Source organism: Falco punctatus (assembly GCF_963210335.1).
Source record: "Falco punctatus genome assembly, chromosome: 5".
Taxonomy (NCBI): domain Eukaryota; kingdom Metazoa; phylum Chordata; class Aves; order Falconiformes; family Falconidae; genus Falco; species Falco punctatus.
The window spans coordinates 65,689,285-65,710,524 of NC_137584.1; the positions used below are offsets into that span (position 1 = coordinate 65,689,285).

General features: G+C 40.0%; 1 protein-coding gene across 1 annotated transcript in view; it reads right to left on the reverse strand.

Moving 5' to 3' along the window:
• Window positions 1-5,619: 5,619 nt before the first annotated feature.
• The window catches only part of CDC40 (cell division cycle 40), a 40,667-nt gene continuing 25,046 nt past the window's right edge, over window positions 5,620-21,240 (reverse strand). Inside the window, exons 7-15 of the mRNA XM_080388174.1 lie at window positions 19,578-19,717; window positions 17,903-17,977; window positions 17,176-17,221; window positions 15,554-15,655; window positions 14,138-14,253; window positions 13,920-14,053; window positions 9,256-9,332; window positions 6,981-7,125; window positions 5,620-6,081 (exon numbers count right to left, since the gene is read on the reverse strand). Of these exons, the coding sequence (XP_080244300.1) occupies window positions 5,904-6,081; window positions 6,981-7,125; window positions 9,256-9,332; window positions 13,920-14,053; window positions 14,138-14,253; window positions 15,554-15,655; window positions 17,176-17,221; window positions 17,903-17,977; window positions 19,578-19,717 (1,013 nt within the window). The 3' untranslated portion in view covers window positions 5,620-5,903. The remainder of the gene's footprint in view (window positions 6,082-6,980; window positions 7,126-9,255; window positions 9,333-13,919; window positions 14,054-14,137; window positions 14,254-15,553; window positions 15,656-17,175; window positions 17,222-17,902; window positions 17,978-19,577; window positions 19,718-21,240) is intronic.

Sequence of the window (21,240 nt, forward strand, 5' to 3'; positions counted from 1 at the left end):
TCTGACCTCCTGCCGCACTCCAAAACCTGCTGGTTTGGTGTGCACTTCTGGCCCCAGGCTTTGATCCCATCGCTGACTTGTGAAGGGTTGTTTTTCACAAGCACCTCTCAACTGTGGAAGATCAAAGAAAGCGTAAAGGGAACATATGTCTGGCCTTTCTTGGCAGATGCCAAGAAGACATATCACCCAATAGCACACCTGAAGAAATAGCACTCATTCTCTCTGGTGAATTATTCAACAGCTGAGACCATCTGGTTCATTCAAAAACTTTGATTTCATGAGCTTCATTAGCCGCTCCCTTGCCCTTGAAAGGATCCTCGGGGTTATTCAGTAGGAAATCACTCTTGATTTCTTCCTGCTTGTTAACACAATGTGACATTTAATTGCAGTCAGTAGAGACCTGGTTTAGTGCCGGTGGATGTTCAGAGCTGACCTACATTCAGAGGCGTATTTATACCCGCCTCCCTCCGCTGGCTCTCAAGGGCAGCACCTGCAGAGCAGGCCTGGCGCTGGAAGGGAACCGCCTCTGATAATGAACGGATCTCTGCCCTTCAACAGCAGTCCCTGTTTGCGGTGAAGTTTGGCCTGCTTGTTGTAAAGAGCATTAGCTGGTTCAGAAAGAGACCTTTGCAGACACAGCCTGTGCTGCATCCCTTATCCCGACGGGCAGGACCTTACACAAGGGGAAAACAGGAGCCTGCTTGGTGCTGCCCAGAAACAATGACCCAAACGTGAATACCAACACGATATCCCTGCTCTTTCTGGTGGATGACCACCATATGTGTTTGTTTTTCCGAAGTTTCCTGAAAGTAAGTGCCATGGTGTGCACAGTACAAAACTTCTGCAAGTAATTGCAATGCTGCTGTGCCTCAGCTGCTGTTTCCCCCCTTGTATTTGAAGTTCCATTTCTGGATCAAAGCCAAACAACATGAATCCCACCCTTGCCTCCACCTTCAGATGGATCTGCCTCCCGACTGTCTTCCACTCTTTTAATGTTGCAGGAATACTGACAAAAAGCAAACAAAACCAGCTTCCCCCCCACCCCAGGTACTCCCAGAGGGTCGGTACCAGGAGAGCCAGGGAGAGGAGCCGACTGCCAAGAAGCTCTTCTGACAAAGCTCAAGGTGGTTCTGAAAGCTGCAGGGAACGGGCTTTACTTCTTTTTCCTGTAGATGTCTGGCCTGACAACTAACTTCCTTTGGAGTCTGACTTCCTTCTTTGTGTCCTGAGCAAGGAATATTGGAAGGGGTGATATTTTACAGAGTATATAGGGAGGAGCTGAAGGAGGGTGATTGTGTAAGTGTGTGGAAGCAAAGTGCAACCGACTAGGGCTGAACAAAGTCCTGGCTGCGTGAGGAAATCTGCCCAGGGCAAGCTAAGGTAGTACAATTGTTGCAGCTCTTCTCTAGAACAGGGCATTTTTGCCTTTTTTTTTTCTTTCCTTTTCTTTTCTTGGTTGGTTTTTTTTTTTTTTTTTTTTTTTTTTTTTTTTGTTGTTGTTGTTTTTTTTTTTTTTTTTTTAAGTGTTGCTTTGCAAGAGTTAAACCACCACTGAAAAAAGGCTTATTTCATAAGTGGAAAGTTTAGCTGGCGAGTTAGAGTAAGACGCCAGCTGCGGGGCAATTAACACTGGGAGAACTGGGAAGATCTGCAGCTCTCAGAGCCATGGCTGGGTAACTGTCAGTGGTCTTGAAGCTCCATAAAGTTCCTTTTACCGAAATGCCCCCCTAGAGGATTTGTGTTGTCTTCCTTCCCCAGATGAGAGGAGCAGCATGCTCAGTTAGTCTTGACATCTTTCAGACTAACCAAAAAATCCCAAGGCCTAACGAGAACGTTCTGAATGGCAAACCCAAGGCAGCAACATTTCGTTTGAGCAGCCCCCCAGCACCACAAAGCACAGCAGGTTAAAAGGCAACTCAGAAAGGCTCAGCGCTTTAGCGTTTAGCAGATTTTAAATGTTCTATCGCACAAGCTAACAAACAGGTCTGAGGTCGATTTTACCGTGTACCTGGCAAATTTAGAGGTCCATGCCCCACTGAAAGTTACTGCAAATTTGTTTCTAAAAACTTTAAACTCTGCAAGTAGCTTCTGTAAAGGTAACTCTGCCACAAGCAGGGTTTTCTCTGAGTGCTGCAGGACAGCCGTGGTGTGTCTGGTGGTTTTTTTTAATCAGCAAGCCTGTCAGAAAAGACATATTTTACTGCAAGATATGCGACTTAAATTTTGAGCGTACGCTAGTGAAGTCAACCTACAGTAGCAAGTCCTGAAGTAGTCTCCAGAGGAACAACCTCCCTGGCAACTGATTTTTCTTGTGTATAGGTTCAACTGTTCAAACTCTTCCCAGCAAAACTCCTCTCCCTCCTCTGCTCTCCATGTGCTCCCCCTCGTGCAGGCTGCTTGTCACATGGAGTCTTCCCAGCAAACGGGAGCAGGGTTTTGTAATGACCAGCTGGTAGAAAGAAGGGAAGTACATTGTGTTTCTGGGCTGTCAGAGCTGCGAGGCTCCCTGTTTAAATCAGCCTTTAAAGACCACAGTGCTGAATGCTATGCTGAACATCTGCCTGTTGCTAAAAATTGGCTTTTTACAAGACTATCTTGGACTTTTTCGGATGTACGGTAATTTGGATATTTGTTCCTCGTAATGAGGGCAAAGACTGAGCAGCCTCATCTTACTGGGGACAATTATAAACTCTGAGCAAGACAGATGCCAAGACCATCTGCTTCAAGAAAGACAGCCTTCTTACCAGCAAGCTGCATGAGGGTATGTGGGATATTTCCCCCTCTCACATATGAAAAAAGTCCAAGAAAAAGATGGCACAAGGCCAAAGGAACGATCATGTTTCCCAGGCAGAACTCCAAGAATGATGGAGATAGTTCGCTTATCTGTAAAACTTCCACTGTAAAGGTAATTGGTATTAATGAAAGTGGCAACATATTGGCACATCATTTCTGAAAGTTACAGATGCATCATCAAGGGGAACAAAACTATGACAACAGCCCTGTAGTCCGGCTTGCACATATTCCTTCTGCTTGCCTCCAGCTCTCCTAGGTAGCTCCTTTTGGCTTGAATCACTTTGTTGCCTTCTCTGCCTAACGTTAGAGGAGAATTCATCTGGGGAACTCAAAACTTGCTCTTTCCTTTTCCCCCAGCGCTGCCTCTTCCCCCGCTCTGTCCGCTCACACACCAAGTTCAGCCTAGGGGTCTCAGTCTAGACTTGTTCTGACCAGCATTTGTAACAGACCAATTTCTGGCAAAACATGAAATTGGGAAGATAAGGGAAGGCCATGATTTGAGTTAATTAGCTCAGCAAGACATCTGTTCCCAGGTGGCTGCTGGAAAGACAAGTCTAGACTTGTGCCACGCAGACACACGCCGTCCATCCCAGTGCACAGCAAACTAGCTGACATGAGCTTTGGAGTTTGCAACTCTCCAGCTGACAAGAGGGAATTATCCTCATAAAAATCCCCCCCGCAGGCTTCCATACAGATGTGAGAAATTCCACAAAAGATTAACGCGGTGATCAACTGTGAGGGACAAAGAATTTTATCTAAGTTTCATGGGGAATTCTGATTCTGGGCTTGTTGCAACCATTTAATCCAAATTCATTAACCCCAGCAGAATTGAATGAGTCAACTTTTCTTATTTTTTTATCCAAATACGACAGCCAGTATACTACTACAAAAGTTTATACACTTATGTTTTACTTTGTATATACTATATAAAGTTCTGCCTGGTAGGTGACACATGGAAAAACACAGTACCAACTACAGAGCCAAGCATTTTGTAAATGATGATTTAAAGGCTTTTAAGCATTTAGGAAAGGTGCTTCTGATGTGGAAGCTAACATACATTCCTGTGAGAAGTTTTTGTGTCTGCTCTGTTCTTCCTCTCGTTCCCCACTCCCTGTACTTGGAAGCTGCTAATGATCAGGGCACACTGCCACATACCCATTTAGGAAACGTATCAGAAGGAAGAAAACCATTCTAAATTATTTGAGCTTACTTTCTCCTGAAGTGGCTCCCAGGGCACAGCGCACACCCGAGCTCAGCTCCCAGCTCAGGCTCGAGTCTTCCCTGTGAGAAGCACCATGTCAGAAATCCACCCTTTGTGACACGGCACCAGCTCACTCCCACCCGTGCCCTGAAGAGCCACGAAACAGGACCAGCCTCTTCTCTCCCAGCAGAAGGGATGGGCCTCGGGACACACGGGCCTGGCTCTTTCCTTTCTCTCCAGGCTCTGCCGTTTCCTGCCCCTGTACTTGCCAGGGGTGCCAGGCCAGGCAATGCCCAGTTACCACCAGTACCCCACCTGCGAAAACAGCGTGTGGTGTTTCTCAGGTGTGCAAGGCTACCGAGATGGGAAAGTAAACAGCAACATGTAAGCTTAGTGCAGTTATGCAATGGCATGAATAGACAGTGGAAAGATTCTCAAGCTCAGCTTTGAAAAGTTGTTCTAAAAATGTATAAGCTCCGTGCTCACTCAGAAGGCCAAACTTTGCTGTTCTTTCAAAGAGAACTTCCTATTCTCCTGTTAATTGATCAAAAAACCCCAAACCAACCAGAAACCCACAAAACCACCAATCCATTTCCTTCCATTTACACGATCTGAGATTCTATGCATCTCATCTACAGAAGTGCCTTACCTTCTATCCTGCTGTCAATTAAGGCAATTACTCCTTTGCTACTGTTTATAATTGATGAGCAGTGATTGGATCTACAGTAAACAATATAATGTAATTCAAATCTGTAATTAAAGACTGATCAATGGGATAAATTCATTACACTTTATTTCCATTATGTGCTCCAAAAGAGAGCAGACAGGGAGGTGAAAGGATTTTTTTCTTCTGCTTCCAACCTGCATTAGTTTTTCATGAACAGTGCAAGAGAATGAGTTTATCTAAATGCTAATTCAGCTGCAAATTAAAATAGCAAATAGTAAGATGTATTTTATAAGGACACTGCTAGACAGAAGAACTGACTGAAGAGAAGCAGACTTTTTATAAAAAGATTTATTAAAAATAAGTTCTTTAAAGAGAGAAAGTGACATGTATATACATTAAACTGTCAAATCCTTTATGGGGCTTATAATACAATGTATTCTAAACTGAACAAGAGACATCCGCCTTTTTTTTTTTTTTTTTTTTTTTTATGTATGTCATGCTTTTTGGAAGTAACAGCATATGGAAGAGAAAAAAAAAAAATCCAACACTTAACACACACACAACCAACCAATACAAGCAAAATCCTGAAATTGAAGACTACTTGCAAAGATGAAACTCAGTGATCAACGTGATGATATTGTTAAATACAGACAGAAACCAAAAGTTTATGAATACAGTCTTCAGCTGATAAGAGTTTATCTGACAACTGTCAGCTTCTGATTAGTTCTTAATTTCTACTGTGGATTAACAGATTTTAGGAAGTGGGTTTCTGTTCTATAAAGGTAGAAATATTTTTGGGACAATAAAATACCACCCAAAACCAGGTAAACAAATGCATGTATTTCCAGCTCTATTGCAGTAGAAATCAAAGAATTCTTCTTAGTAAGAGAGTTACACAATTGCTGGTCTTTTCCTTTAACTCCCCACATTTCTGACAGCCAGAACCACAACAATAGTCTTCGTTAAAATCATTTTATTTTACAAGAGTGTTTTGCATGAACAGTGACATGACAAACTAACACTTGATTCTGCATGCTTCAGATGACCTCAGCTTCTCATACTCAGAGGTCGTATGTAGAACTATATCCTTTCAGTTGTGTCTTCTGAAGATTTCCCATTTTTAGTGCATATATACAGCGGAAAACTGCAGTATTACAAACATCTACCCATCCTTACAGCAGAAATCACTCTTATCTCAGATGTATGCAGGACTTATATCTTCAGATCTTCGTAGCATCCTCTTTAGTCCCACAGTTTAATAAGACCATCCCAGCCGCATGTAATGACTTTAGATGTTTCGTGTGGATGCCACACTGCGCCGATACAGACTTTATCATGTGCTTTTAATCTGCTGTAGAGTTTTGTTGTCTTCCAGTCCCAGATGTTAAGTTTTCCATCTGCATCTCCAGATATCACATAGCTATATTAACAGGATTAAAATAAAAGCTGTATCATGTGTGAAGACTGCTTGTATTGTAATACTTTTACATTGAGCAACGGAAAAGAGCTTCACCCAACGAGCTTCCTGTTTGACAGTCTGCAAACACACCTACCAGAGAATTAGCATACATGCTGCGCTCTAACGCACAAGTCCTGCAGAAGGTGATTCATCAACTGCGAGGTAAATGTGCTAAGCAATGCGATTATACCATACACTGTTACTGGAACTAAAGAGAATACATCAGCAAAAGAGAAAGTGCCAGAAGTTTCTCTGAAATTTATAGACACTTCTCTCCATTTTTTCCTCCAGTTCTGCTGAGGTTATTCTCCGGTTTTTGTAGTAATAAATATCTTAAGTACATACAGCAATAAATGTGTGAGCATGCTACTAAGCAAAGAGGATGAAAAAGATGGCTCTCTGAACAATCGATGAGGATACCCACACCAGACCTGCAAAATGGGAAAAAGCTGGGCAAACCTGAGTCGCAGGTATTCTAGACAAGTACATACAGTGGAACCCTGTGCTGCAGACCGTGCGCAAAAGACCAGGTGCAGAAGCCTCCTGTGCTGCACCAGGACTAGGCAAAAAAAGGGGAGTCTCTGGATGGTTTAACAGCAGCGCAAAGCGTCTTTGCAGAATGGGAGGTCTGGACTACATGGACTGTTTTCTAAAGGCTGCTTAGAGCAACCACCGAGTATAGCTTAGTTCTATCAAATGGCAAGGCAACTTTCCATTCTGCTGCCTGACTACAGAACTCTTGTCTGACGCTGGGTTAACAGGATGGCTGTGCATCAATGAATGTCACGGAGGATTCAAAAAGAAACGTAGCATCCATGCTAGCAAGTCTTACAATGAAGCTCATTCCCACAAAAACTTACCTCATGTCAGGTGAAAAATCCACTTGACAAGCATAGCCAGCTACCATGTGACCTTTGAAAATTTTCTTTTTGTTTAATCTGAATCTGTTCTGAGCTCCAAAAATTAAGATTTGGTTATCCATCGACTGGCAAGCCAACCACTTCCCTATAAAGGCAATAAACAGAGGTAGTATCAGTGCTGCATCTGAAGAAACAGACTTAACTCGAACACTTTAAGGGATTTTTATAACTTTTCTTGCACTATCTTAATTCAGATTTTCATTATGTATCAGGGTTCTAAGGTAGCACCTGATACTGCTTCTGTCTGGTACAACTGCGAAGAGGCAAAACCAGACATTTGACAGGATTTGGGATGTCTATTCCTACAAAATGCACTCAGGACTCTAGAAAAGCTCTGGCTGTCACAAAAATGCGTTGCATCAACCCCACTGACTTACTAGTAAGTTGGTAAGTTACTGAGTAAGCTTGCTGGTGCACATGATCAAGTAATTCAGATGAGGGGGAAAAAATCCCATCTAGCTGCAACCTATTTAATTACCTGTTTTGTGGGTATTCTAAGATGGTCACCTCACTTTCTTTATGGGAAAACCAGGTCTAAGGTAGGTTTGGGAGTTTGAAAATCCATACATTCTTGCAACTATTTAGTATTCTCTGCCCTAATGGAATGCAATTTAATAAAGATACTTTAGTGAAAGAAAAAAACCCTAGGCTTTTCTAATCTTAATTCTACCTCATTTTGTGTCTTGGCAGTGCACTAACTCCTGTCTGAGAATCCAATAAAGATGATTTGCTACACAGCACCATGGAACAGACAGTTTTGTCCTGAATTCTGCATATCGTCACTGCCTTTACAGTGTTTAATGCAAACAGTGATAACATAAAATGTGCCAACTTGACTGTAAATCTGATCAGACTTCCAGCTACTAGCTTGGAATCTGAGGCTTTTCTTCAGCTTCCCAAAGAAACAAATCACGTGTGTACCCCACGCATGTTATTCTCCTCTTAGTTTTTAAGAGCTCAGTATCTTGCATTGCTCAGGAGGAAAAAATTAATTGATGAGATTCATAAATCAATGCCCCCAAGCAGAAAAGTTCCACATCTGTAAAACTTTCAATTTAGTTTTCTTCAAAGGACTCATTTAACTCCAAAATGAGGCGTAACGTGTCTGGCACAATCTGTAGTGTAAATAATCCAAGAAAACTTGATTTGTGTGATACTGGACTATTGTAGGTCAGGATAATGTTAGTTAATGTGACAGGTGATGCCTTGAGCTGAAAAGATGACTACTTCATTCCTCACATCATTTACTGTCTCATCTCAGAAATCAAATACTCAAAATGCTGGCCAGCCAGAACTGGAAAAAGGACGAGAAACCCAGTATTTCAATATGGAAGAATGAGATGAACTGAAAAACTGGATCAGAGTACAGCAAGTTGTGCAATTTCAGAAACAGGAGCTGGAAAAGGCCAGCTTGGGAAGCTAACATTTTTAAATGCAGCCATCTCCTTCTCCAGAATCTTCCTTTTTATCCTAGAAACTCACTTGTACTGTTAAGAATATTTACATTGCAAAGCAAATACAATTTGATGTTGATAGCCAGCTGAAAATGTCAGCTGTGCAACAAGTTGATCAGCCACTACTCAGCACAGTGGGACTGTTAACTGTAATCTGGCAACGCTTTAATAATATTGACACTGAACCTATTTAATTTTGGCCAAAACAGGTAACTGTTAGAAGGATTTTTCACTGATTACTGGAGGCACTAAACCTTTATCCTCCTTCAGTTTGATTCTAATTGAAGAACATAAGCGCGAAACATTAACATACAGAAACACTGAGATAACTTGGGATTTGTCTTATGCAAGAGTTATTTGGGCTACATTCAGAACAGAAAGGAACAGCATTATCACTTTCTGCTTTAACAATGGCACCACAAGGGCTGCTGAACCGGCCTAGCACTTTGCAGCCATCGTCAGTTGCCACCACTGTTTCTCTTAATATTTTAAATACAGCAAAGAGCACGTTGTAGCTCTATGAAAAGAAAAGTCCTTTTGCCCTGTCTGGATTGAAGGTCTAAATTTAAATTGATACAGTTATTCTGATGTAACTCCCCATTTTGACACACGTGTTCTTAAAACTTTTAAATCAAAACCCATGGGGGGAGGGTGTAACACAGGGGTAATGGGGATGCAACATGGCAATATTACAGAGGTATCATCAGTAAGACTTGCCTACATAAACTAGGGCTAAGAAGGCAGTTAAAGTGTTAACCTACCATTTGGAGACAAAGTCACGGCTGGCATGGAATGCATACTTGGCTCAGCTATGTACTTGAAGTCTACAGGAATGTCCCTGCAAAAGGAAGACGTATGTGTTTTATGAAGATATGGAAATGTTCCAAGGGGCTGCCTGCAGTCAGCCGATTTACTCAGCCACTGAACCACAGAGACTGTAAGGTGGTGTTCAAAGGAAGAATGTGCAAAAGATCAAAATTATGAATGCCCACCTAGAGATCTCCAGCTGCGGAGCCATCCACAGGATAGTCTCTGGTAGAGTGAACTTAACCCAATCAAATGACCCAGAGTATAAAGCAGAATTGTAATTCCAATTGTTAAGGAATAACAAAAAGATACTCTATTGTTTCCAGTTTAACTGCAGCTCCTGCAAAATCCTAATATAGGTAGCAAGAATAGACTGATATAAGCATGTGTCTTACTGGAATATCTCACTGACTCGAGTTTTAACTAGAATATTTCTGCCTTTTTTTTTTTTTTTGATAAAGGAAAAGACAACAGGAGTCTGTCTCTTGTTTCTCTGACAAAGCCCTTTTCCTCCTGATCTCCCTAAATGGGATGCCAACCAATTCCAAATGTTCACAGCTGACCTGAACCATGACTCTGGTCTCAATGGCATACAACACTGTGCCAGTGTATGTTAAGAACATACACTGTCCTGTACAAAGGCCTAGGGGAAAACAAACACAGTCTAATCCTTACTCTGCAGAACTGTCATTTGGTTTTGACTATATAAATTGGATTACTAACGGTCCATGCATATTCACAGTATTCCTCATACTCTGCTCTAGAAGACCAGTAAAGAGGGAAGGCATGCACATGTCTTTCTCATTAAGCAAAAGAAATCTCCAGCAACAAATAGATTTGGTTAATGTATTCAGCAGAAAACACACGCAAAATGTTCTGTAGCAACATTAATTAATACAAAGGGGATGGTTATGACTTCATTGTCTAATTCACACAGTAGAAGGGCTGCTGGGATACTATCGGAGTAGAAAGCGTGGGTGGCTGCCTTGTGCTAGCTGACCGAGCCTTGCTGGATGGCAATACAGGCGACATTAGCCAGGTAATTACAATTCTATTTTATTGTGCAGTAAGTGATTTACTGCCATCTTGGGTTAAGCAACGTACACATGGGCAGCAGGGTGCGAAGCTGCTCTGTTGTCAGGAAGCAACCCAAAATGCTTCTGCGAGTTAAATGTTAAAATAATTTACCCTCAGAATAAGGAGGACAACCTGCTTAATGCTGTCTGTGGATAAGAGCATGCACAGGGATAACTGGCTTCCAAACAGGCAGACCTAAGACTGCTGTTGGACAGTACATCTGTAAAGGAGTAACAAAAAGTCCACGTAATCTCTGAGGCTGACTAGCATGACAGCACAGGAGCTGCAGCCCTCCCCCGTGCCCCATCCTACCTTTTCGCATCAATACCCAAACAGCTTTAAAAGCTACCTGCAACAGGACACACAGCCATCGCTGCAGTGAGGCCAGATCCTGATCAGCTCCCACCGTTCAACACTCCCTCTGCCCACTGGTCATGTGGAGTCCTTGATGCCAGGTAAAAGCAATCCCACTGGAAGCCCCATTAAAAACCATCTCATCACAGAAGATGCATTTCCAATGCTGAATTGTACTGCAGTGGGAAATTTAAATGCAGTACAGGTTGTCCTGCCTTCTTTCTCTTTACAAATGAAGGCAAGCTCATCTACCGGAATTTATTCAAGACAGCTCTGCTTTATGTTGAAACCTACCAGACACGCTTAGGACAGCTGCAGGATAGACTGCGTTAAACTATTAGGCAGAATAAAGAGATACTTCCATGTTTCACATTTGCTTCTAGTCAAATTGCTAAATAAGTAATATTAGCCTGCTCTCTTAAAAAAATTACCAAGAAAGGTGCTGTCGTGGTTGCCTGGCCTCAAAACCCATGTGATCTATTGTTCGTTCGAGTTTTTCAATTTAAAGATCTTCAAGTCCTTTCCCCACTTCATACCATTTCAAAGGCTGAAAAGTTTTAAATATCAACAGTAGTATCCGCTAGCCAAGATTCGGAAACGTGATACTTTGGGGTTCTAATACAACTTCTTCCCCAAGCAGGAGAGAGAAAAATCCTTTTAAACAAAAAAGTGAAAAAAACCCCACAGAACCCACCACCAAACCCAAACCAATCCAATTCTGGGATCTACACATCATGAAGAGCTCTCTCAGGAGACTACAGTATCTGTACCAGGAACACTAGAGAGAAAAGGCCTGCTAGGGAGTACAGCTTTACAGAGATAAGCCTCCTAAGCGTGTCAGGATAATAACTAAGCTACCACTGTACAGTTCTTGCTTTGCTAGCTAACTTGGAAAAAAATGGAAACAAAAATCTCCAAGGTCAATTGCCCAAACCATTTCACTGTTTATCCAAGTAGGATCAGACACATATGAAGCAAAGACAAAATAACATTTTCCATTTCTAGAAGAACGAACACAGAATATGATACCCCTGCCAACTGTAATGTCCCTGCTGTAACAATACAATCACATTAAAGGCAGAAGCAGACAGTTTTAAAGTACTCCCATTAAGATTCCTAAAGAAACCATTTAATCTGCAAGAGTCTGTGCTATACTTGCAGTCTGAACTTTCAGCAATCAACCAACTGTAACTCAGTGCACAGCGCAGTGAAATCTATGCATGGGATGAATTCTCGGGGAAGGGAGGTTTAAATTCTCAGGGGAGAAGTTCCTCACTGTGATGAAGTCTGACACCGCATCCATTACCAGCTCTGGCCAAGTCAAAGTGTTTACAAAACATACTACAAAATTCCTCTAGACAATTGAAACTAAGCAATTAGAACAGCTTTAATTACTGCCTTTTAAGGCCATACTCAGGTCATAATTACTTCTGCTTAGTTTCTGAAGGATACTGAAGAAATATTGTGCTGAAGATCATATGAAGAAACATGCAAAAGGTATAGTAATCACATCACCCTAAGCTGCAAATAATTTTCCTTGTGAACTTAGGAAAACAAGGATTTGAGGTACTGCATGAAATAATTTGCCATGGAAGTTTTCAAGCTCCAAAAGCTTCTGTAGTGAGTATACTAATTTAGTTTTAATGCATTGTAGAAATCTGGATCTTAAAATTACAGAACTGTGCCTGCAGACCAATTAACATATATCATGGCAGGTTGTGGAGATAGGTTTTCAAGTTGTGCCTAGGAAGACAGCATTACATTTGCTTTTTATAAAACCCCAAAAAATCCCTGATGACTGTATTACAGAATACTGCTTACAGTTGAGTTCCCTATTATCTGAACAAGGCAGCTCTTTATTCAGTGTACAGCGAGTACAGTACATATTTTTTCTTCAGAAGGGAAAAAAAACCCTTCTGCTACTGGAACAATCAGGTTGTGATGTTCCCATGCCAGAACCTTTTTGCCTTTCTTGCTCTCTTCCCCACAGAGTGACTAAATCCACCCACTTCACTATTTATTTCAGCCATCAACACAAAGCTCGTGAAACAAGGGCAATCCAATTTCAAGGAAATAACAAATTTGTGCAAGTGAGATCATCCTCCCACTTGCCAGAGAGGAGACATCCCTTAGCAGATATGATACCGTAAAAGATTTTTCTTTAAGGAGCTCAGTAAATGTATGAGCCTAATTATGAAATACTGAACAGAGGCTCTCTCGGAGTGACATATGGTGACAGCATTACATGTCTAGCCTAAGCCTGAGTTCCCAGACTTTGGTCATTACCACTGCTGCTAACTGGCAATGACAGCAGCTGATCACAGATACACTGAAGGTTTTGCTGGCTGCTTGGGTAACACTCAAATACCACAGACTGGAGTCTCTTGTCTAGGTTAAAAAAAAAAAAAAATATCTAGGAAGGAATTGATTAGTCACAGAGCTGTCGAACTAGTGTCCGTACTGTGCAACAGCTTTGGATGTGTGAACAGCAAAAGGAAATTGAAACCTAAAGATATAGCAGTGATTATTTCATAATGAAATTTGAAATCATAGAGAAAAGTCCTAAGCTGAAAATCTTAGTACCCAGAACTTTGTGGAAAACATTTCAGATAGGAGAGATACATTTTTTCCCCAGGTATGTTAAAAACTGGAAGCTATTTAAGATGATATTTCTTACAAGTTTTTCTTTGATACTTTCACTTTTCTGTCATCTATTTTATTTATACTGTGGGTACCAAGGATTGCCAAAATAACCCCGACTACCAGAAAACCAGAAATGAAGCTACACTAAACTATTTCTTTCATACATGGGCCAAATATTATGTAATACTATGCACATCCCAATTCAAAGCAGTCAAAACTGACACACAGTAATGTAATAGAGGAGGCATTTCTTTAAAGGGTTAATTTAAGGGCTAATACAGCCTTGAGAAAAGAAGACAGAACAGAGATCACTAATACAGTGCAGCGTGCTTCAGGCTGACAGGGCTGTCTTTGGGGGAAAAGGAAATTTATGAAGCGTCTCAAGCCTTAGGCCAGAACAGGGTTGTAAAGCCTGCACTTCCTCAGACAGCTAGAACCCAGTACACTCCAGTGTCCTATGTGCTATGTATACTTTTAAAAATAAACTATGTTCTCAGTTTGCTCACAAAATACTTTAAGTTAATATTCGAAATTTTAAACTTACCATTCCCAGACTCTTAAACTCTTGTCATCAGATGTACTCACAAACCTTCTATTTTCATCCACAAACACAATGGTGTTGACAGCTCCCAAATGCCTATCGTATTCCTGCACAATCTCACCACTTCGAATATCCCACTGCAAATAAAAAAGTCAGAATAAGGCCTTTTTATTTTTACTAAAATCTGAATTTTTAGAGGAAGACATATTAAGTAGACATACCTGCACAATTTTCTTATCTGACATTCCTGCAACAAAGAGATTTTGTTTGTCTTCATCAGGATTGAACTTGACACAATAAGGAACCTTCCTGTTTGTGAATCTTGAAATGCATTGCCCTGCAACAGAAAAGCCATTCATAGTGCATCAAGTTGGAAGCTCTATGGGCTGATCGGTTCTCTGCAGATATTGATAAAACCCATTAATTTTACTTTTATTTTACTAACAGCAGAAAACACTTGTTTTAAAGCCTTTGAGAGGACTGCAGGGTAGAATTTACCCTGCTCTTTGATTATACCTTTTTTCACACGTTTGTATGCACAGACCTGTATAAAGACATACACACAAACTGTTCCATACCTTTACTGCAGCTTTCCAAACAGTGTAACTGCTCAGTAGCCTATATGTCATCAAGGACATCAGGGCTGGTCAGGCTATCACAAGCTGACCACTGCCTTTGCAAGGCATCACCTCCTCAGCATCAGAGGTCTTCTCATCAAGAGACTTAAACTCAGGCAAGAATTCCTCAATCCTAAGCCCAGAAAAGGGTAACTAATCCAACTGCAAAACAAACCACTGACCAACTTTCATAGCCTCAGCCATACATACCCTGATTACATGTTAGCCTTAACTTACAGGAGCCCGTTTTAATCCGAAAGCTCAACGCATTTTTCAGGTGTCTAAATAACTGAGTTCAGACTTGAGACTGGAGAATGACTTACACCTTACTGGCTGTCACCTGTATAAGACCAGTGGCACTGCCAACCAAGAAAGCTAACAACTTTTTCAAACATGGAAACTTCCTGTCTTAGGAACAGACTTAAGTTTAAAAGAATATTGACAACACCTATCCTGCATCTTTTTAGCTTAAGAAACTATACGGATCAGAATGTTGGAGTATCTCCCAGGCAGTTCTGTGACAGCAACAGACCTACCCTCCAACTCCCTGCCCCAGCAGCTCAATTTCCACCACTTTTCTTATTGGGAGTGCTCCTCAAGTTCAGGTTAACCAAAAGATCAAGCGAGACAATTCTTCTAAATTAAGCATATTCAGGTCTAAATTGTGATTTCATTACCTAGTTTTATGCCTGTAAATGTAAACATGCAATTAAGTGATTTGGTAAAATTTTGTCTTGTTTGCCAAAAATTTTTCTAGCATTACAAATAACTATCAAATTCCTCAAATAAAAAGGTATATGAAATACAGGTATATAGGTAGTGTCAACTGCACTATTACAGATAACAGCAAAACATTTAGGGAAAAAATTACTATTCATCCTGTAACGAAGGCATAAATACTGAACTACAAGACAATATTAAGGATAATTGGAAACAACCTGACTGACTGGTAACGTATCTTGGTATTTACTATTAATTAAACACAGTGCCAAATAACAGTGTCTATAAATACAAGCCTACCTGTTTCAGTGTCCCAGAGTTTAAGATAGCGGTCATATGCAGCACTGAGAAACCGAGTGCCAGCGTTATTAAAACAGATGTCTCTAACAGCTTTGCTATGTCCTACAAGATAGAAAAAATGTGATGACAAACTTGAATCCATTCATGCTTAGAATTAATGTTTTTTAACAAAACATTATTCACGTTCAATACTCCAGTCTTTAACAATACCAAGAGAACAAAGAAATCACTTACTGACATTCTTCATGAACCCTAGTAAAGAATGATTCAAGCAAGAAAGAAAAAACCCAAACTCATAAAGAATGGTGAGAATTAAATCCCCAAACCCTCAACACCTCTCAAGCACTGGAGAGACAAAAAATAGCATTGCACAGAACCAACCACTGTGCATCATTCATGAATTGATACAGAAGCAGAACTTTAAGTACTGCTAGCTTCAAACATTGTTCTATGCTTCTCAGAGCTGCAAGAGAAGTATAAAACACTGTAATAAATGCCAACATCTAATGAAAGAGAGGAGAGACAAACACTACAGGAGACATATTTAAAGGAGAAACATTTATAATTAGAAAACAGGTACAAAATATGGGAAATATTAGATCAGAAAATTAAGAATGCTTTCATCTGGTGTTACCTTCCTAACCCTTAACCCCAATACTTCAATCTGACCACTGCATCAGACTTGTTAAGTTAAAATACTGGCACAGTGCCTTAAATATAGCAAAATACCAGGCGAATCTGGTTGATAATGACCTTTTGAGAAAGAGAGTCAAACTGTTCAGAAAGGGCAGTCTACTCAGAGACCCTTTTTTGAGCCATCATGTTGGCCACACTGCTGTCATATGATATATTATGTGAAAAAAAGACTTCTTTGTTGTTACTCAACATATATTCACTCAGTGTTCTAGCAATGTTCCCATTTCAAAAGGGAAATCAGCTGCTTTTGTTCTGCATTCAAGGCTAAGAAGTTTGTATTTCTCTCTCTCAGCTATCGGCTTTAAAAAGCACCTGTTACATGAAGAAAGATGACACCTGAACCTAAAAAATAAATAAATAAATTTCCCAAGCTTTTGCACTAGAAACTCCACACAGAAGATATGACCTATTAAAGGTGGGAAACATCACACCGTGAGATGCCCTCACTGCATAATAACAGCAGGCTGCTGTTCTCAACGTGAAGATGGGGCAATGTAATTTCCTAATTTTGCCTTTGGAAAGGGGTCTTGCATAAAGTATTGATGACTGCAGTACTTTAATATTTTGCTTTAAAGATTGTAAGATGTTATACATCAACATTCTCAACACGAAGATGGGGCAATGTAATTTCCTAATTTTGCCTTTGGAAAGGACTCTTGCATAAAGTATTGATGACTGCAGTACTTTAATTTTTTACTTTAAAGGTTGTAAGATGTTATACATCAACATTAAATTGCTTGGAATAATTACAAAGGTTCACTAAAAACTTGCACATTTTTCAGTTCTTATTGCCAAGATCATACTGGATACCATTTGCCTTCGATGCCTGCAAGTCCTCTCTATGAAAAATTAGTAAGATAACCTAAATCATATCCTTCCATTAAATTGTTTTAAATGCATGTAAATTTAAAAAACCAGACTATTACCAATAAATGTTCGTAGACATCTTCGATCACCATATACTTCCCATAGCTTGGAAAAAAAAAAGGGATGGGGAGAAAAGATGTCAATTGTTAAACAATAATGATGCTGAAATTAAGTGCAAACATATATGGCAACATCTTTTAAGAAATTAATTACAAACATATGACATCTACTGATTCATCACAACTATCTACCCAGAAATTCACAAGAATGGTCTGTCACTATCTTGTTAGCAACCCCCGCTTCAAATAACTAACCCCCCCCCCCCCCCCAGCATGTTCCAACTTTAAAGCCCTAAGGTTTTGCTAGTAATAAATAAATAAATCGATAAATCATCAGCTTTCTGGTATGATGTATGCTGGACTAAAATGTGATTAGTTCAAGACCACAAATGCTTCACTAAAACACTTCAACAGAAACCTATTGTTAGTTGTAAAACTAGGTTTCACAGAAAATGAATTATTATAACAGAGGCAATAACCCAAGGAACTTGTGACCTTCTAAATGCTGTTACTAAATGATTAACACTGTTCTAACACCCACAGCCTCGTGTATTATTTCTATCTTTGATCCAAAAAATTTTTATTTTTCTCACTTGATTTTTAAATTACAAGTAACACAGACAAAAGCTACCTGGTAGAGGTACCAAATGTTTAAGTGTTCTAAAATGCATTGCCTATATTCAACGATGGTATAAAATATAGATGTGAAACCAGAAAAATAACTCACCTTGATTTTGCAATCCATAGAGCAAGACAACAGTATATGCCCAGAGAGAGGAAACAATCTAACTGCACTGACACCCTGTAAATAAGGACATAATTAAACAGTAAGTGGAGCATCTAGATAGGTCCTAAGTTTACTTGCCCTCTTTTCTAAGAAAAAAGCTAAAGCTTATCTTCATAAAATACACAGATACTGTATCTTGAAAAGAAATAACCTACTCGGGTTCCATTTCAGAAACATTGATGCTTTTTGAACAATTGTTATTGGCAACAAATCGATTCACTTCAACAACTGTATATATACCCTTCTTCAACACTCATACCACTACTGTGGTAAACAGAGCAAAGCGATACAAACTGTGGGCTTGGGCAACTGTTTCTGTGTAACAAGCCTTTTCAGGTGGGGCAGGTGAGGAATTTTTCCACAAAAAATGTTTCTGGCCAACTCCATTTCTTACATGTACTACCAGTGGCTTCTACCCACTGAACTCAGATTCCCTAGACACGACATCTTCCCATCTCTCTGTATTTCAGGTACTCCTTCCAGAGGAAGTCCGAAGAACCACCAAGTACTCATGGTCTGATGTCCCTTCTTCACGTTTCGTATCAGTTACTCTATACATATTTCATCCAGTTCCTCCCACACCTGGTTGGAGTTGGGTGCTTTATCCTCCCTATTACTATGTACTTATATCCCTCAGCTTTTCTACATTTTTCTGCCCATCCTTCTTTTGCTTCTCTCATCAATATTGTTATTCATCTCGTTTGAAGAAAAAAGCTGTTTCATGCATCAGTCTGTTCTAATAGGATAATAGGCAGAGGAGTGACTAGAGCTTTGGGGAAGAGATGTTATTCTGGAAAGAACTGACTGTTGCAGCAACAAGCTGTTTGATGCAGTAATCATTAAAGAAGAGTTCACAGCTGTGACAACTGAAGAAGGGTAAAAGCCAAGTGTTCTCTGTGTCCTCCTTTCTTCCATCTTTCAGATATCATTAAGACGCCATTCACTGCAGCACAGCATATTCCCTCAAGCCATATTGAAAATTAAGAGACAAAAGAAGCAGCAAATTGAGTATAAGCTTTACAAACCTGATCAGTGAAATGCTTTTTTAATACCAAAAGTATGTACATAGTTACAGGGCCTGGCACAAGAAGAGACTGTAGATGTTAAGTAGTACCATCAAAGAAGACTCGTAGCAAGGCACACTTCTCAAAGGTTAATAGCTCTATTTAGGAAACCTGTAATGCTGATTCACCATAATCACAAAACCTACATAACTTTTCGTAAGTTTGATATGAAATAGCCCTTAAGTACTTTTACCATTAAAAAAAAAAAAAAAAAGCATTTTTAGGGATCTCTAGAATTAGCCTTACTCCAATTCACGCGATAGTTTAGGAAGTAACTCCAAATCGCACAGAAGTCACTGAATAATAGTCGTCCCTTTAAGGGAGGTCAGGAAGTCACTATGTTAATGAAGAAGTATATGCAGGTAAACAACTACATCTGAGTGAGCGAACACCTTGCGTAAGCATGTAATGCAACCAATTATATGCATAACATGGTAAAGATGAAAATACTCTTTCCTTCTATGGATACTTCGGTTTTACAGAAGTTACTAGCTTCAAACACAAAGTGAAGTGGGTTTTCATGATGTACATTCTCAAACATGACTTCCTACCTTTGTATGTCCAGACCACACATGGATTTGTTTCTTTGGAAGGTAGCACTTATCAGGTGGCACTGTAGAACGGAGATTAACTCCAACATCTTGAGGGACATGAAGATAAGATCTCCCTTGATAGTCATACATTTCCTTAACTGAAAAGGCAAACACAGAATGCTGAGAATCCAAGAGCCTGTATTGTAAGAGGTTATAATCTTTGAAAGGCTCAACAGCCATGCACAATTAAAGTTTTTCTCAACACAGCTGCTCTGCTGTCAAGCAGGAGGAAAAAAACCCCAAACAACTCTCTTCATAGGATACAGATGTGGAATCTTACTTGACACCAGTTAAGCTCAAACTAAGTCATTTCAGCAAAGTCTCCTTGGAATCTGATAATAAACTTCCTCCTACACATCTTACTCATCATCAAACGGCAAGACAGTTCCTCCAGCCAACAAGGGTTTGCTTTCACTAACTCTACATGGATAATAATGTGCTATGCTAACCCTGTCATATGCCTGCAACTCACATTCCAGCCAGCTCTGTGCTACCAGTCACATCAACCGAATTACAAATCAGAGAAAAAAAAGATCCATTTAGCCAGTGTGAACCAATATTGGTCAGCAGTAGCCAACAGCTGCTCTTCAACTAGTTTTAAGAAGTTATTGGGACAGTCAGACATGCAGAGATGCATTTTGCATAGAAACGGGTATTTCAGAATAGACTTGTGTTGGATAGCCAGGACATTAAGCTGTGCACCAATTAATTTCTCTGTTTCTGTGATACTGTTACAGCAGTTTTGGTTGTACAAGTGACCTCCTGCACGGTATCAATGTTTGCACATGTCTACGAAATGGCATACTTCTGGAATGTTTGTGTTTGAGAAAATTAAAGTTCATCTTGTAAGGTTGCTCACTGTGAAACTTCAGATAGAGACCATGAAAAGGTAGATACAAAATAATTACTCCTTAAGAGGCTCAGTGGCTAAAATGTAAGGTTTGTCATGCTCATCAGTATTCAATAAATATTGTCATGACCTACTACAAACAAACAGAATGAGGTACTAATGTCAGCAATGCATAGCTTGTAGCATCTTCTTTAATGCATGTAAGAACGGATGCTCCAGCTTGTGTGTGTGAGTCTGGCTGTAGAAAGTGGTAAACAAAGAGAGACTCTGTTTATTGTGCCAAGCTATGAGGCAGGACTACTTTGCAGGTGGAGAGCTGAAGTAACAGTTCCCCAAAATCCCTGAATTTTACTTACGTACCAAACCATTTTCTTTGAAGGCACCATATGCTATAGGCTTCCATAGGGTAATTATTTGATACACAATTATTCATAGTATGACAGAAAGAACATCTGCATTAGGAACTGAGGAAGTATAAAGTCCAAGTGATTTTCTAAATTGTATGTAAGCCATAACTCAAAGCACTCCCTGCTGATGAAAGTACTGACACATAAAACTGCAGTAATTCTGAAGCTGAAGCTCTAAGCCAAACTCATAACTTTAAAACGTTTGCTCTGTAAAATAGGAAAGGGATACGTGCATCTACTAACATTAAAAATAAATATATAAAAAAAGTACCTTGAAAGATGACATTTCCACACTGCTCTTCACAGTATGAAGTGGAATCAGTCCAAGTTTATCTCTTTCCCTGTCCTTTATGCTTACGCCTGT